The 13,687-nt window shown below is 42.5% G+C and overlaps 2 protein-coding genes across 2 annotated transcripts in view; one reads left to right on the top strand and one right to left on the bottom strand.

Annotated features, from left to right (window-relative positions):
- Positions 1-7,890, top strand: part of LOC129829326 (piezo-type mechanosensitive ion channel component 2-like) — a 31,093-nt gene extending 23,203 nt beyond the window's left edge. Inside the window, exons 36-53 of the mRNA XM_055891000.1 lie at positions 23-222; positions 443-604; positions 2,132-2,434; positions 2,604-2,862; positions 2,965-3,153; positions 3,241-3,442; positions 3,598-3,730; positions 3,938-4,085; positions 4,184-4,398; positions 4,496-4,654; positions 4,776-4,923; positions 5,165-5,353; positions 5,458-5,550; positions 5,659-5,828; positions 6,079-6,195; positions 6,411-6,490; positions 6,696-6,924; positions 7,119-7,890. Of these exons, the coding sequence (XP_055746975.1) occupies positions 23-222; positions 443-604; positions 2,132-2,434; positions 2,604-2,862; positions 2,965-3,153; positions 3,241-3,442; positions 3,598-3,730; positions 3,938-4,085; positions 4,184-4,398; positions 4,496-4,654; positions 4,776-4,923; positions 5,165-5,353; positions 5,458-5,550; positions 5,659-5,828; positions 6,079-6,195; positions 6,411-6,490; positions 6,696-6,924; positions 7,119-7,371 (3,249 nt within the window). The 3' untranslated portion in view covers positions 7,372-7,890. The remainder of the gene's footprint in view (positions 1-22; positions 223-442; positions 605-2,131; positions 2,435-2,603; positions 2,863-2,964; positions 3,154-3,240; positions 3,443-3,597; positions 3,731-3,937; positions 4,086-4,183; positions 4,399-4,495; positions 4,655-4,775; positions 4,924-5,164; positions 5,354-5,457; positions 5,551-5,658; positions 5,829-6,078; positions 6,196-6,410; positions 6,491-6,695; positions 6,925-7,118) is intronic.
- A 104-nt stretch (positions 7,891-7,994) lies between these two features.
- atp5f1e (ATP synthase F1 subunit epsilon) lies at positions 7,995-9,151 on the bottom strand. The gene is made up of 3 exons (XM_055892849.1): positions 9,040-9,151; positions 8,580-8,704; positions 7,995-8,195 (listed from the first exon to the last, which is right to left on the bottom strand). Coding segments are annotated over exons 1-3 (159 nt in total). The 5' UTR covers positions 9,072-9,151; the 3' UTR covers positions 7,995-8,193.
- Positions 9,152-13,687: the final 4,536 nt, after the last annotated feature.

Here is a 13,687-nt window from a genome sequence, read left to right on the forward strand (position 1 = left end):
TTTTCCCCTGTTCCTTCTACAGGGGAAAGAAGTGTCACAGGAGAGTGTGACGCGCTTCTATGAGAACTGGATGTCTAGGCAGAACACTCTGGCCTCGCTGGAAGACCAAGATGACATAGTTCTCCCCATCTCCTCCCCACCACCTGTACCCTCATCACCGCGAGGTTACTCAAAGCTGAAACACACCCATTCCAAAATCTCCTGGGGTAGCAGCTTGTCCAGGTCTGCATTGATGTAACACCTATAGTCATGATTAGTGAATTCATTTCTATTCCGTACGTACGTAGACTGCATGTGTTATACAGAACGGATTACTTTTGAATGAATTATGAAGTAGTATTTTCTATTATGTTATTCTGCATCATAACCTCTATATGGAGGATTTATAAATGGCCTCGTAAGACCAGGAAGGTCACCATGTTTCCCTGTCGTCATGTCTTAGCTGCGTGACGGATGAGACCCTGCTGGGGTCTCGACAGCCCACTCTGGATGAGCTGGATGACCCTCCTCTACTCCAGCCAACTGCCGAGCAACTCAGACGGAAACTACTGAAAACTGCCAACCTGGACCTTGGCTCATTTGACAGCGAAGTCCCTCCACCAAGGTGATGTTTTTGTTGTTGTTTATTTATGAAGAACCCCATTAGCCGACGCCAATGGCGACAGCTAGTCTAACTGTGGTCCAACACGTAAAGAACAAAATCATTACAGACAAAATAATTTACAATTTATCTACATTTAAAAGCGTTAACATGTCACGTGTGTGTGCATCTATCAGTTACACATACATGTCAGTACATACACACAACAAGTAGGTGTAAGGACTGGGTGTCGGAGTGCGAAGTCAGGAGCAGGAAACAGAGGATGCAATAACAAATGTTCCTTTAATGAAACACGGTATAACATATAGGAGTGACTATAGTCAGCTGCCATCCTCAATAACTTTCTATCTAAGTTGTCAATGCCAAGAGGTTTGTCATTATTGATTGATAATAATACTTTTTTCACCTCTCCCACACAAACAATTTTTAACTTGCAGTGCTTTTTTTTCATTATTCGTTTTTTTATACATGAGAACGATGGCTGACTGTTCGTTGTTTGCATTTCTAAGTGCATCTAAGTGCCTTAGACCGCTGTGCCACTTAGGTGCCAGTTAAATAATCATTAAAGTAATTGGCAACATCGAATGGTTTTGTGATGAATAAACCATCTTTCTGCCCATCATTTCATTTAAAGTACTGCAAAGTTTTTTCCCCATCATTCTTTAGCATTGACCTTGGCTTCATAATACAGTTTCTTCTTCTTTTCGTTGAGTTTAGTAACATAATTACTCAACTTGTAATAAGTCAGCCAGTCAGATGTGCTGCCAGACTTATTAGCCACTCCTTTTGCCATCTCTTTCAACCATACAGTTTTTAAATTCCTCATCAACCCATGGAGCCTTAACAGTTCTAACAGGATATAGCCACTATATTCTGATCACTGCATCCAATGGGTACTGATACAGCTTAGAACAAAGTTCTACAGTATTAGCAAACTGTGATCAATACATGTGGATGATATTGTTCCTGTAGTGTTTGTAAACACCCCGGTAGTTGATTAATAACCTAAACCAGATTACAGACTCTGGTTACAGTGATAAGCTTCCTCTTGAGCAGACAGCTTGATGAAAACCAGTCAATATTCAGGTTCCCAAGAAAGTAGACCTCTCTGTTTACATCACATACACTATCAAGCATTTCACACATATTATTTAGATACTGACTGTTAGCACTTGGTGGCCTATAGCAACACCCCAAAAGAAAAGGCTTTAGATGTGCCAAGTGAACCTGCAATCACAATACCTTAATAACACTTGACATAAGATCTTCTCTAAGCATGACAGGGATATGGTTCTGAATATATACAGCAACAACTCCCCCATAAGTACTCCTGTCTTTCTATAGATGTTATATCCTTGTATTGCTACTACTGTGTCATCAAATGAATTATCTAAGTGGTGACTTCACTTATGCACTTCTGGTTTTCTCTACTCTGTATACCAGACTTACTGTATATATTGTTTCATATCTACTCACTCTCTATACACCTTTATAAACTCTTCTATGTTAATAATGTCTTTGACTCCATCTTATTACTTCATATAATTACATTTTTTTCAGCAGCCACGATGATACTGTTCCTGATAAGGAGGACAGTGAAGGAGAGGATGCACGCAGAAAGGAGGGGGAGTATACAGCGGAGGAGGAGTATAGAATGGAGGAGGAGGAATGGAGGGAGGAAGAAGAGGAAGAGAGGGAACAAGCTGTGTTGTTTTCAGGATTTATCTCCCTGGACTATCTGGAGTGTGATGAAAAGTGCAAAGATTTCCCAGATTCCCCCCGTCCTCTGAGCGAGACCAGGAACCTCACGGCTAGTGAGCTGCTGCTCAACAAGTCAGTCATGGGAGATTGGGACTTTGTGGCTTTTCTGGTTACAATTGTGGTATAGTCAAGTGGACCCATTCAGTTGTGTCACAATACCTCGTAGTAAATTAAAGTTGAGTATCACACATTTAATTTACACTTCAGGATACTCACATACTGCTTTTGCCCTCTGTTACAGCATGTTTGATAACGAGGAAATTGAAGAGTCTGATAAGTTTTTCCAGTCTCTCCCGAGGCACCTTAGACTGGTTTTTGCCCTGTACAACACCATGGTGTCGAAGTCAGAGATGCTGTGCTACTTTGTGATCATCCTGAACCACATGGTGTCTGCCTCCCTGCTCAGCCTGATCCTGCCCATCCTTATCTTCCTCTGGGCCATGCTGTCTGTGCCACGCCCAACCAAGCGCTTCTGGATGACGGCCATCATCTACACAGAGGTACGCACAGCAGGCACCCCCAACGGAGTGGTATGTTGATTGGCTGGTTAGTTGGTTGATTGGTTAGATGGAGGGTTGATTGATGATTCCTATCTCTTCCAGCTGATTGTGGTGGTCAAGTATTTTTTCCAGTTTGGCTTTTTCCCCTGGACTACCTCGGTCTACCGAGGCATCAATGCAGATCGGCCCTTTGCTCTGCCCAACATCATTGGGGTAGAGAAGAAATATGGCTATGTTCTCTTTGACTTGATACAAATGCTGGCTCTGTTCTTCCATCGCTCCATTCTGAAGGTACTGACGGGAATGGTGGTTTCTGTGTTACATCATATAGAATATGCGAAAGCACAACTTCTCAATACTTTCTTCTTCTCCCCGTAGTGCCACGGCCTTTGGGATAACAAAGAGGTGGAGATGCCGGACTTCTTCAAGAAGTTAAAGAAGAAGACGGAGAAGATTAAGATGAGTGGAGGAGAAAAAAAAGGGGACGAGCCGAAGCCAAGACTGCCCTGCCTCCCTCTCCCGGCCTCGACTGCGTCCTTGTTTTGCAGATGTGGAAAAGCCAACTCCACCGAGACAAACGGTACATACATTCAGCAGCATAAGCATAGTGCTGAAAACATCTCATTTGTTTGAAAGCGTATTGAAGTTGAAATGGGGTGTTGCCTGGACAGATGTGAAACGTTACCCAACCTGAAAATACGAACGTCTCTTGATGTGGATGGGATATTGTTGCAGGTGATATGCGGCTCACAAAGCGCCACTCCAAGAAGAAGAGGCACCACAATAAAGTTCCCCTGACCAGGAAGGAGAGCATCAAAAAGCTGATTAGAGAAAGGATGCTGGAGGCTAAAGCTGCTATCATTGAAGTGTGAGCATTTAGTGCACTATCATGTACTGATATGTATTGTAGGTGTGTTCTGTTACTTTAATTACACATCTCCAGTAATAAATGGCAGTTTAAAAACAAGTCCAAGAGGCAGCACTTTTGACTGGACATGAATGCATCTTTAAGTATTGATTTTTGGTTTAAAAATGAACAAATATTTTCAGCCATGGTTGTCTTTTGTCTTCGCAGTGCCCTGCATATATACCTACCCATCAGGCAGTTCTTCTATGACATAATTCACCCAGAGTGCAGCCCAGTGTGTGACGTCTACGCTCTCATGTTTCTGATTGACGTGGTCAACTTCATTGTCATCATATTTGGATACTGGGCGTTTGGGGTAAGTGACTGTTTGAGTCAAAATTGTATTTGGAAAGCTATTAGGCCTATTTGTTTCTACTGGATCTGTTTCACTGTTTTCTTTTTGTGTCGGAACAGAAACACAGTGCTGGTGCTGACATCACAGATGCTCTTGGGGAGGACCAGGTCCCATCGGCCTTCCTGGTCATGCTGCTCATCCAGTTTGGCACCATGATAGTGGACCGCGCTCTGTACCTCCGCAAAACCCTAATGGGAAAATGTGTCTTCCAAGTGGTGCTGGTGTTTGGTATCCACTTTTGGATGTTTTTCATACTCCCTGGGGTGACTGAGAGGTCAGAGTTCATGTTTACTATAGTGTAAATAAAACATGTAATTATAAAAAAGGAGCTGCTTATTTACCTTTTTCACGGTCATTCTCTTGTGTTCTAGGAGGTTCAACATGAACCAGGTGGCACAGTTGTGGTACTTTGTGAAGTGCATCTACTTTGGCCTCTCGGCCTACCAGATCAAGTGTGGCTACCCAAATGGTGTGCTGGGAAACTTCCTGACCAAGAACTACAACTACCTCAACCTATTCCTTTTTCAAGGGTACAGTCGATGCTCTATGATAGATAAGCAAAGGCGAGATGAAAAGCCATCCACTTCCGTGTAAGGGTTTTAGATAATCCCATAATACCAGTGCATTGGGTTGTTCATGTCTCCTCCTCAGGTTCCGCCTGGTTCCGTTCCTCATAGAGCTGCGTGCCGTGATGGACTGGGTCTGGACCGACACCACCCTCAGCCTGGGCAGCTGGATCTGTGTCGAGGACATTTATGCCAACATCTTCATACTCAAGTGCTGGAGGGAGTCGGAGAAGGTAACTGGTATGCTGAACTGCCAATAGGCTGGTAGGAGTTGACAGTTCCCAACTCATCTCTGTAGAGAGTATATCGGATTGATAGTCGATGGTGAATCACTGTAGAATTGAAGGGGTTTGTCTGTCTTCGTGTTTGTTTGATGTCTATGAACACTAGAGTATACTAAGTATTCTTGTGTCAAGAACAATTGTGTTAAACTTGAACTGATTTCAAATTGTGTTCAACTATGAATTTGTACAGAAATACCCACACATCCCAGGGCAGAAGAAGAAAATGGTGGTGAAGTATGGAATGGGTGGCTTCATCATATTCTTCCTCATCAGCGTCATCTGGTTCCCCCTCCTCTTCATGTCATTGGTCAAGTCAGTGGCTGGAGTGACCAATCAGCCTCTAGATGTCTCTATTCAGCTCAGCATAGCAGGATATGAGGTTTGCGATGGCCCCATCAGCTCACAATCGCTGTTTTATGTAACGTTTTTTCTTCTTCTGTGAAACTGTTAGTGCTGGTGTTGTTTTCTGTGTGTTTCTCACAGCCACTGTTCACAATGAGTGCCCAGGAGCAGAACCTGGTGCCATACTCAGTTGCAGGCCTCAACCGGCTCAACAACCTCTATGCCACTCACCCAGTAAGAGTGTTCTCCATCTCGCTACAAGTTGCAAGTTTGAGGTGCTGTGGAATCGACCCTAAGGACCTCTGACGTACTCCTCTCTTTTTACCTGTCTCATTCTCTCAGTCAGCTATGCAGTTCCTTGGGAACTACATGGCAGAGGACATTGTCATTGCAAAGATCAAGAGTGATGCCAGTCTGCTGTGGAGCATCAGCCCTGCCAGCCGTGACGCTATGATTCATGAACTCAGCAACTCCACCCACATCTACATCACCCTGCGATGGGTACTACTCAGGTACATGCAGTGTAGCAGGACCAGCAACTAACAAGGGTTGGATAGGGCTCTGGGTTGGTTATACGTGAACAGGGTGCAACACCGTTGAGGCTCAAGGACCGGCTTTTTGACTTTGTGTAACTGCCAAGACCGTATGATCAGTGCCATAAACATACGCCAAATGATACAGCCATAAACAACTAGACGTAACCAGTGAGTGATAGTGGTTGTGATTTCACTCTGTGAGTGTACATGTGCCCCTCCTCCCAAGGAATGCGTCTCTGTCGATGAACGTGGAGACCGTGGGGGAACACACTGTGAAGTATGAGGACCGGGCCCTGAGGGATCAGATAGTTCAGATGCTTAAAGGGACACGCAGTGACTCTGTGTGAGTCTCAATCACAGCACTCTCACTATATCATCAAATGTTATTGGAGTTCACAACCACAGTCAACATTACATAACATCAATAACATAACCTTAACTCTGAAAGCTAGATGTAAAGGAACTTATTACATTCAGAATAACCCCAACTATAAAAGAGATGATCACAACGGTTATTATATATTGGTGTTGATATGCTCAATTCAATCTCTCTGATAGGATCATTGAGTCTCTCCTGCCCAAGTTCCTCAAAGGTTCCGGAGGATCTGTGTCCAAGATGGCCACCCGTCTGAAAGTAGGTTAGTGACCCTCTATCCAACCATCATACTGTATAGAACACTCAAACTCAACTTTGGACCTCTTATGGTAAGAGTTCAATACCCCTGGTATAGAACATCAACATAACAAATGCAGATGCTTGTATTACTATGGGATCTTAAAAATGTCATGGTCTCTGCTTCTCGTTTTATTCAAATCTTCCCTGTTCCATCTGTAACACCACAGAACACTCGGATCGGCCTGAGGACCTGCAGACTTTTGCTTTCTTCTGGCCCCTGTCCATCAAACTACAGCGCGCAGAAAACAATGGAAGTGCAGAGGGGGGTCAGTGGTGGATTGTGGAGCAATGCACTCCTGGACAGGGGCACGTCCAGAGCAGCTGCCACAAGCTTGAGATAGTGGTGTTCAACGACAAAGTCAGTCCCCCCAGCCTGGATGCTCTTGCAGGACAGGGGTAGGTTAAAAAACAAAACCCTCGCAATGCTGCCCCAGGAGCTATTTACATTTTGATAGGACTATCCTTTTAACTTGTTGATTTGTTCTCACTACTAAATAAAGTCTCTTTCTGCCCTTTTCCATGGAATCCTATATGCTAAATGTTGCTTGTCTGGCCTCGACCTTCAACCTGATTCCACCTTGCTACGGCAGAATCGTGGGCCTGTACATGTCTGTGGTGCTGGTCGTCGGGAAGTTTGTCAGGGAATTCTTCAACGGGATATCCCGCTCCATTATGTTTGAGGAGCTGCCATGTGTGGATCGAGTGTTGAAGCTCTGCACGGACATCTTTGTTGTGCGAGAGACTGGCGAGATGGAGCTGGAGGAAACACTGTTTGAGAAGCTCATCTTCCTGTATCGCTCACCGGAGACCATGATCAAGATTACCAGAGAGAAGAGCGACTAGAGAGCATGATGACATTTGTTATGAAGAGGACGATTTGGCTTTTGGTTCTTATCTGGGGTGTATTCATCACGCCGATTCTGTTGCAAAATGTTTGCAACAGAAACCGTTCACTCGAAACAGGGAGGGACCTACCTGAATTTAAGAACCAAACAGCTTCCATTGCAAGATGTAATGAATACACCCCTGGAGTTGCACTTTTGATTGTACAATGCATGCATTTTTTCAGTGACTTATGATTTTACAACGTTAGGCCAATCAGAAGTGTTCCTAATGTTAAACAATTGAATTGAAGTTTAGTTGCAACATCATAGATACAAATGTCTTGTATAACGCTGATAGAAATACATTATGTAGAACAGACCTGCTTCTCTCTCTCAACATTCTGTAACTTTACACACTGAACACGACCCTGTTTCGCTCCACTGAAAAGCTAATCTAAAAGTATTCGTTCTCATTTCACACTGTAGTTCATGTACAGCATTTAATTCAATAAATAAAATATTTGAACTACAAGGCCAAGTTCAGAGCTTTTAGCCTACTTTTACATGTGTTCACCTTTTTATATGAGCCACTCACAGTTAATGTTGCCAGGTAAGGCATGAGTTTATCAATCTAGCAGACAATTATTTTTAGATGGGAGTTTTATTTCATTTTCTTAATTACAAATTAAAGGGGGAAAATCCATTCTGTTAAGTCTTCCCGTCTCTCGACAAATCTAGATGTAACCCGTGCGTTGTCATCCATCACAAAGATATGTTGGCCGGGACAGTGACAGATCCTCTTGGCCCCGAAGAACATCCATTACATGATGACGTACTCAGATCCTGCAGGATAAAGCATGTCAAGTTAAACTGATCTTAGAAACTATGAACTAGTGATGGTAGCTAGCTATTTGTTGAGAACTGCAGATTATCAGAGTAATGACCATAGACAATCTGATATAGAGCTGATATTGTCCCACTATGGGCGTTAAGGTGTGTTGATAATCTGCAGTTCTGTAGTGTTCGATGTCTATGGTAATGACAAACACTTTACATGCTTACTTGGCAGCTGCAGTAAGTACAATTTTTTTTATCAGGTGTGATAGCAAGAGCAGATGAGGAAATATAGTGTGATGGTTAGTGGGTGGTAGATGAATTGAAGTCCAGCATCTCCACCTCTTATCCCAAATACTGTAGTGATTTCTGATTTGTCTTTTCAACACTTACATGCTACAGCCTTTGGTACGTAGACTTTGACGCTGGACTCGGCAACCTTCAGTGCCTCGACTTTGAACTGGGGCTTCAGTGCCGCACGGACTGCACTTGCGCAGATCGCAGAGAAGCGAATGTAGCTGCAGAGGACACAGATCACACTTTAGCCAACAGGCTGAGGCTAGCATCTGAATTATACTTAATTCATTGTCATGTGTTCTTAAACCACGACGATACGTATAACAAAAAGAGTGGTACCACACTAATTAAGACAATTGATATAAATCACGGGAAACACGTTAGGAAGCTTGTCAAGTTCATTGAACGTGTTAGCATTACGGCTAGCTGGATAGTCATATCCATCACACCAGAGCTCTCAAGCAAATATGCAATTTAGTAACTACATAATTTAAGTGCATCACCTTACAATCAGAATACAAGCAAAATGTAATATTGTAAAAAAATGTAATATTACCTAAGGCCAGCTTGTCTCCAGTATGCAACCATTTTTCCAGCGATGTTTCGTTCAAGGACAACTCGGAAATGTGCGTGATGACGTCATTAGCGTTGACCCGTCTTCTTCTTTGTGATTTGGTTGGCGGATCGCATCCAAATTGTAAGTGCATACACCGCCACCTACTGTACTGGTGTGTGATGCCATTCACGGCCTACCTACATTAAATTATTGTATTTTTTATTTAAACTTTATTTAACTAGGCAAGTCAGTTAAAAACAAACTTCCTACAAACTTCCGACTTCAACTGTATGTAGTCCCGTGTGGCTCAGTTGGTAGAGCATGGCGCTTGCAACGCCAGGGTTGTGGGTTCGATTCCCACGGGGGGCCAGTACAAAAAATAATGAATGTATGTACTTGTAAGTCGCTCTGGATAAGAGCGTCTGCTAAATGACTTAAAATGTAAAATGTAAAATGTATTAAAATGATACACTTCAACAATGTTTACCAATACTGCCCTATCAATGGTGGCAGGTAGCCTAGTGGTTAGAGTGTTAGACATGTAACTGAAAGGTTACAAAATTGAATCCCTGAGCTGACAAGGTAAAAAGCTGTCGTTCGACCCCTGAACAAGGCAGTTAACCCACTGTTCCTAGGCTGTTATTGAAAATAAGAATTTGTTCTTAACTGACTTGCCTAGTTAAATAAAAAAAGTATTACACATTGTAACTATGCAATAAGCTAGAAACATGATTTAAGTAAAGGCTGATTTGTAATTCATATATACAGAATAAAAAACAGTACATCCTGCCAGCATGCCCCACAAGTGTACTGAATGATGTGTGGAAGAGAGTGAGGAACTGTAACAATCCAGGCTATTTGCTCTGAGACAGGCATAATAATGTAACGAAGCGAGCAGTTTCTAGCCCGAAGTCCAGCATGGTATTGACTGTGCCCAAATGTGACCCAATTATGGTTGGGGCCAATTGTGGCTAAAAACACTTCATCAACTGGAATCTTTAACATGTGGAAAGGGGAAGAGGTATGATTATTAGTTTTTCACAAGCGTAGCAGGATGGGCTATTAGCTGAACTATAGACTATTCAGACTTTACTAAAGAAAAGTCTAATAGCTGAGCTAAGTGTGAACCACCCCTCCCCAAATTGAGCTAGGTGTGAACCCCCCCTCCCCAACTTGCAACAAATCATTTGTATCTATCTTTCCACATCTACCTACACACTTATCTACCTACACACGGTTAATGTTCTGAGAGAAAAAAAATATATATATACAGTTGAAGTCAGAAGTTTACATACACTTAGGTTGCAGTCATTAAAACTCGTTTTTCAACCACTCCACAAATTTCTTGTTAACAAACTATAGTTTTGGCATCTACTTTGTGCATGACACAAGTCATTTTTCCAAAAATTGTTTACAGACAGATTATTTCACTTATAATTCACTGTATCACAATTCCAGTGGGTCAGAAGTTTACATACACTAAGTTGACTGTGCCTTTAAACAGCTTGGAAAATTCCAGCAAATTATGTCATGGCTTTAGAAGCTTCTGATAGGCTAATTGACATAATTTTAGTCAATTGGAGGTGTACCTGTGGATATATTTCAAGGCCTACCTTCAAACTCAGTGCCTCTTTGCTTGACATCATGGGAAAATCAAAAGAAATCAGCCAAGACCTCAGAAAAACAATTGTAGACCTCCACAGGTCTAGTTTATCCTTTGGAGGAATTTCCAAACACCTGAAGGTACCACGTTCATCTGTACAAACAATAATACGCAAGTATAAACACCATGGGACCACGCAGCCATCATACCGCTCAGGAAGGAGACGCGTTCTGTCTCCTAGAGATGAACGTACTTTGGTGCGAAAAGTGCAAATCAATCCCAGAATAACAGCAAAGTACCTTGTGAAGATGCTGGAGGAAACAGGTAAAAAAGTATCTATATCCACAGTAAAATGAGTCCTATATCGACATAAACTGAAAGGCCGCTCAGCAAGGATGAAGCCACTACTCCAAAACTGCCATTAAAAAGCCAGACTACGGTTTGCAACTGAACATGGGGAGAAAGATCATACTTTTTGGAGAAATGTCCTCTGTTTTGATTAAACAAAAATGTAACTGTTTGGCCATAATGACCATAGTTATGTTTGGAGGAAAAAGGGGGAGGCTTGCAAGTCGAAGAACACCATCCCAACCGTGAAGCACCGGGGAGGCAGCATGATGTTGTGGGGGTGCATTGCTGCAGGAGGGACTGGTGCACTTCACAAAATAAATGGCAAAATGAGGTAGGAAATTTATGTGGATATATTGAAGCAACATCTCAATACATCAGTCAGGAAGTTAAAGCTTGGTCGCAAATGGGTCTTTCAAATGGACAATGACCCCAAGCATACTTCCAAAGTTTTGGAAAAATGGCTTAAGGACAACAAGGTCAAGGTATTGGAGTGGTCATCACAAAGCCCTGACCTCAATCCTATAGAACATTTCTGGGCAGAACTGAAAGTGTGTGCGAGCTAGGAGGCCTACAAACCTGACTCAGTTACACCAGCTCTGTTAGGAGGAATAGGCCAAAATGCACCCAACTTATTGTGGGAAGCTTGTGGAATGCTACCCGACACGTTTGACACAAGTTAAACAATTTAAAGGTGATGCTACCAAATACTAATTGAGTGTATGTAAACTTCTGACCCACTGGGAATGTGATGAAATAAATAAAAGCTGAAATAAATCATTCTCCCTATTATTCTGACATTTCACATTCTTAAAATAAAGTGGGGATCCTAACTGACCTAAGACATGGAATTTTTACTTGGATTGAATGTCAGGAATTTTGAAACTCAGTTTAAATGTATTTGGCTAAGGTGTATGTAAACTTCCGACCTCAACTGTATATTTTGGTCATGGCTCCCTAGTGGTGCAGCTGTCTAAGGCACTGCTTCTCAGTGCAAGAGGCTTTACTACAGTCCCTAGTTCGAATTCAGGCTGCATCCTACCATGATTGGGAGTGCCATAGGGCGGCTCACAATTGTCCCAGCGTCATCCGGGTTTGGTTGGGGTAGGCCTTCATTGTAAATAAGAATTTATTCTTACCTGACTTGCATAGTTAAATAAAGGTTACATTTAAAAAACAACTCGTGGCAACCGCAGCGTAATCAGGAGGTGAACAGTGGCTGGTGCTGAAAATATAGCTAACTTGTTATGCGAGTGTTGCACACCAACAGATGGAGATGGAGCCTAGCCCTATATAAAATAACTTAACTGGCTGAGGAAGGCTATGAGGCTTAACAGCCTAATAGAAGTAGGATTTTTTTTTATTAGGCCTACTTACATTTGCAACTGGTCAAATATTTAGCATAATAAAAAGAAAAAAGTCTGCACGTTCGAACTAAAACAATGTAACTAATTAAAAGCGCACAATTGTAAATCCCAAACTCTAAAAGTAATTGGAAAGGTAGATACAAATGATGTGTGACATTGTGGTTACAATAAAGAATGTAGCCCATCATGCAAATGTTTCCTATTAGCAGGGCAATAGACTTTTTATAGCCCGGCTACTGTTGTGAAAACCCCTCAACTGCAATGTATTCAATGCTTTTTTATTTTATTTTATTGAACCTTTATTTAACCAGGTAGGCAAGTTGAGAACAAGTTGTCATTTACAATTGCGACCTGGCTAAGATAAAGCAAAGCAGTTTGACACATACAACAACACAGAGTTACACATGGAGTAAAACAAACATACAGTCAATAATACAGTAGAAAAATAAGTCTATATACAATGTGAGCAAATGAGGTGAGATAAGGGAGGTAAAGGCAAAAAAAGGCTATGGTGGCGAAGTAAATACAATATAGCAAGTAAAACACTGGAATGGTAGATTTGCAGTGGAGGAATGTGCAAAGTAGAAATAATGGGGTAGTTGTTTGGTAGTTGTTCGGGCTAAATTATAGATGGGCTATGTACAGGTGCAGTAATCTGTGAGCTGCTCTGACAGCTGGTGCTTAAAGCTAGTGAGGGAGATAAGTGTTTCCAGTTTCAGAGATTTTTGTAGTTCGTTCCAGTCATTGGCAGCAGAGAACTGGAAGGAGAGGCAGCCAAAGCAGGAATTGGTTTTGGGAGTGACCAGAGAGATATACATGCTGGAGCGAGTGCTACAGGTGGGTGCTGCTATGGTGACCAGCGAGCTGAGATAAGGGGGGACTTTACCGAGCAGGGTCTTGTAGATGACCTGGAGCCAGTGGGTTTGGCGACGAGTATGAAGCGAGGGCCAGCCAACGAGAGCGTACAGGTCGCAGTGGTGGGTAGTATATGAGGCTTTGGTGACAAAAAGGATGGCACTGTGATAAACTGCATCCAATTTATTGAGTAGGGTACAGGAGGCTATTTTGTAAATGACATTGCCGAAGTCGAGGATCGGTAGGATGGTCAGTTTTACGAGGGTATGTTTGGCAGCATGAGTGAAGGATGCTTTGATGCGAAATAGGAAGCCAATTCTAGATTTAACGTTGGGTTGGAGATGTTTGATGTGAGTCTGGAAGGAGAGTTTACAGTCTAACCAGACACCTAGGTATTCGTAGTTGTCCACATATTCTAAGTCAGAACCGGCCAGGTGCAGGCAGCGATCGGTTGAAGAGCATGCATTTTGTTTTA

The sequence above is a fragment of the Salvelinus fontinalis genome, chromosome 31, assembly GCF_029448725.1.
Source record: "Salvelinus fontinalis isolate EN_2023a chromosome 31, ASM2944872v1, whole genome shotgun sequence".
In the NCBI taxonomy this organism is placed as follows: Eukaryota; Metazoa; Chordata; class Actinopteri; order Salmoniformes; family Salmonidae; genus Salvelinus; species Salvelinus fontinalis.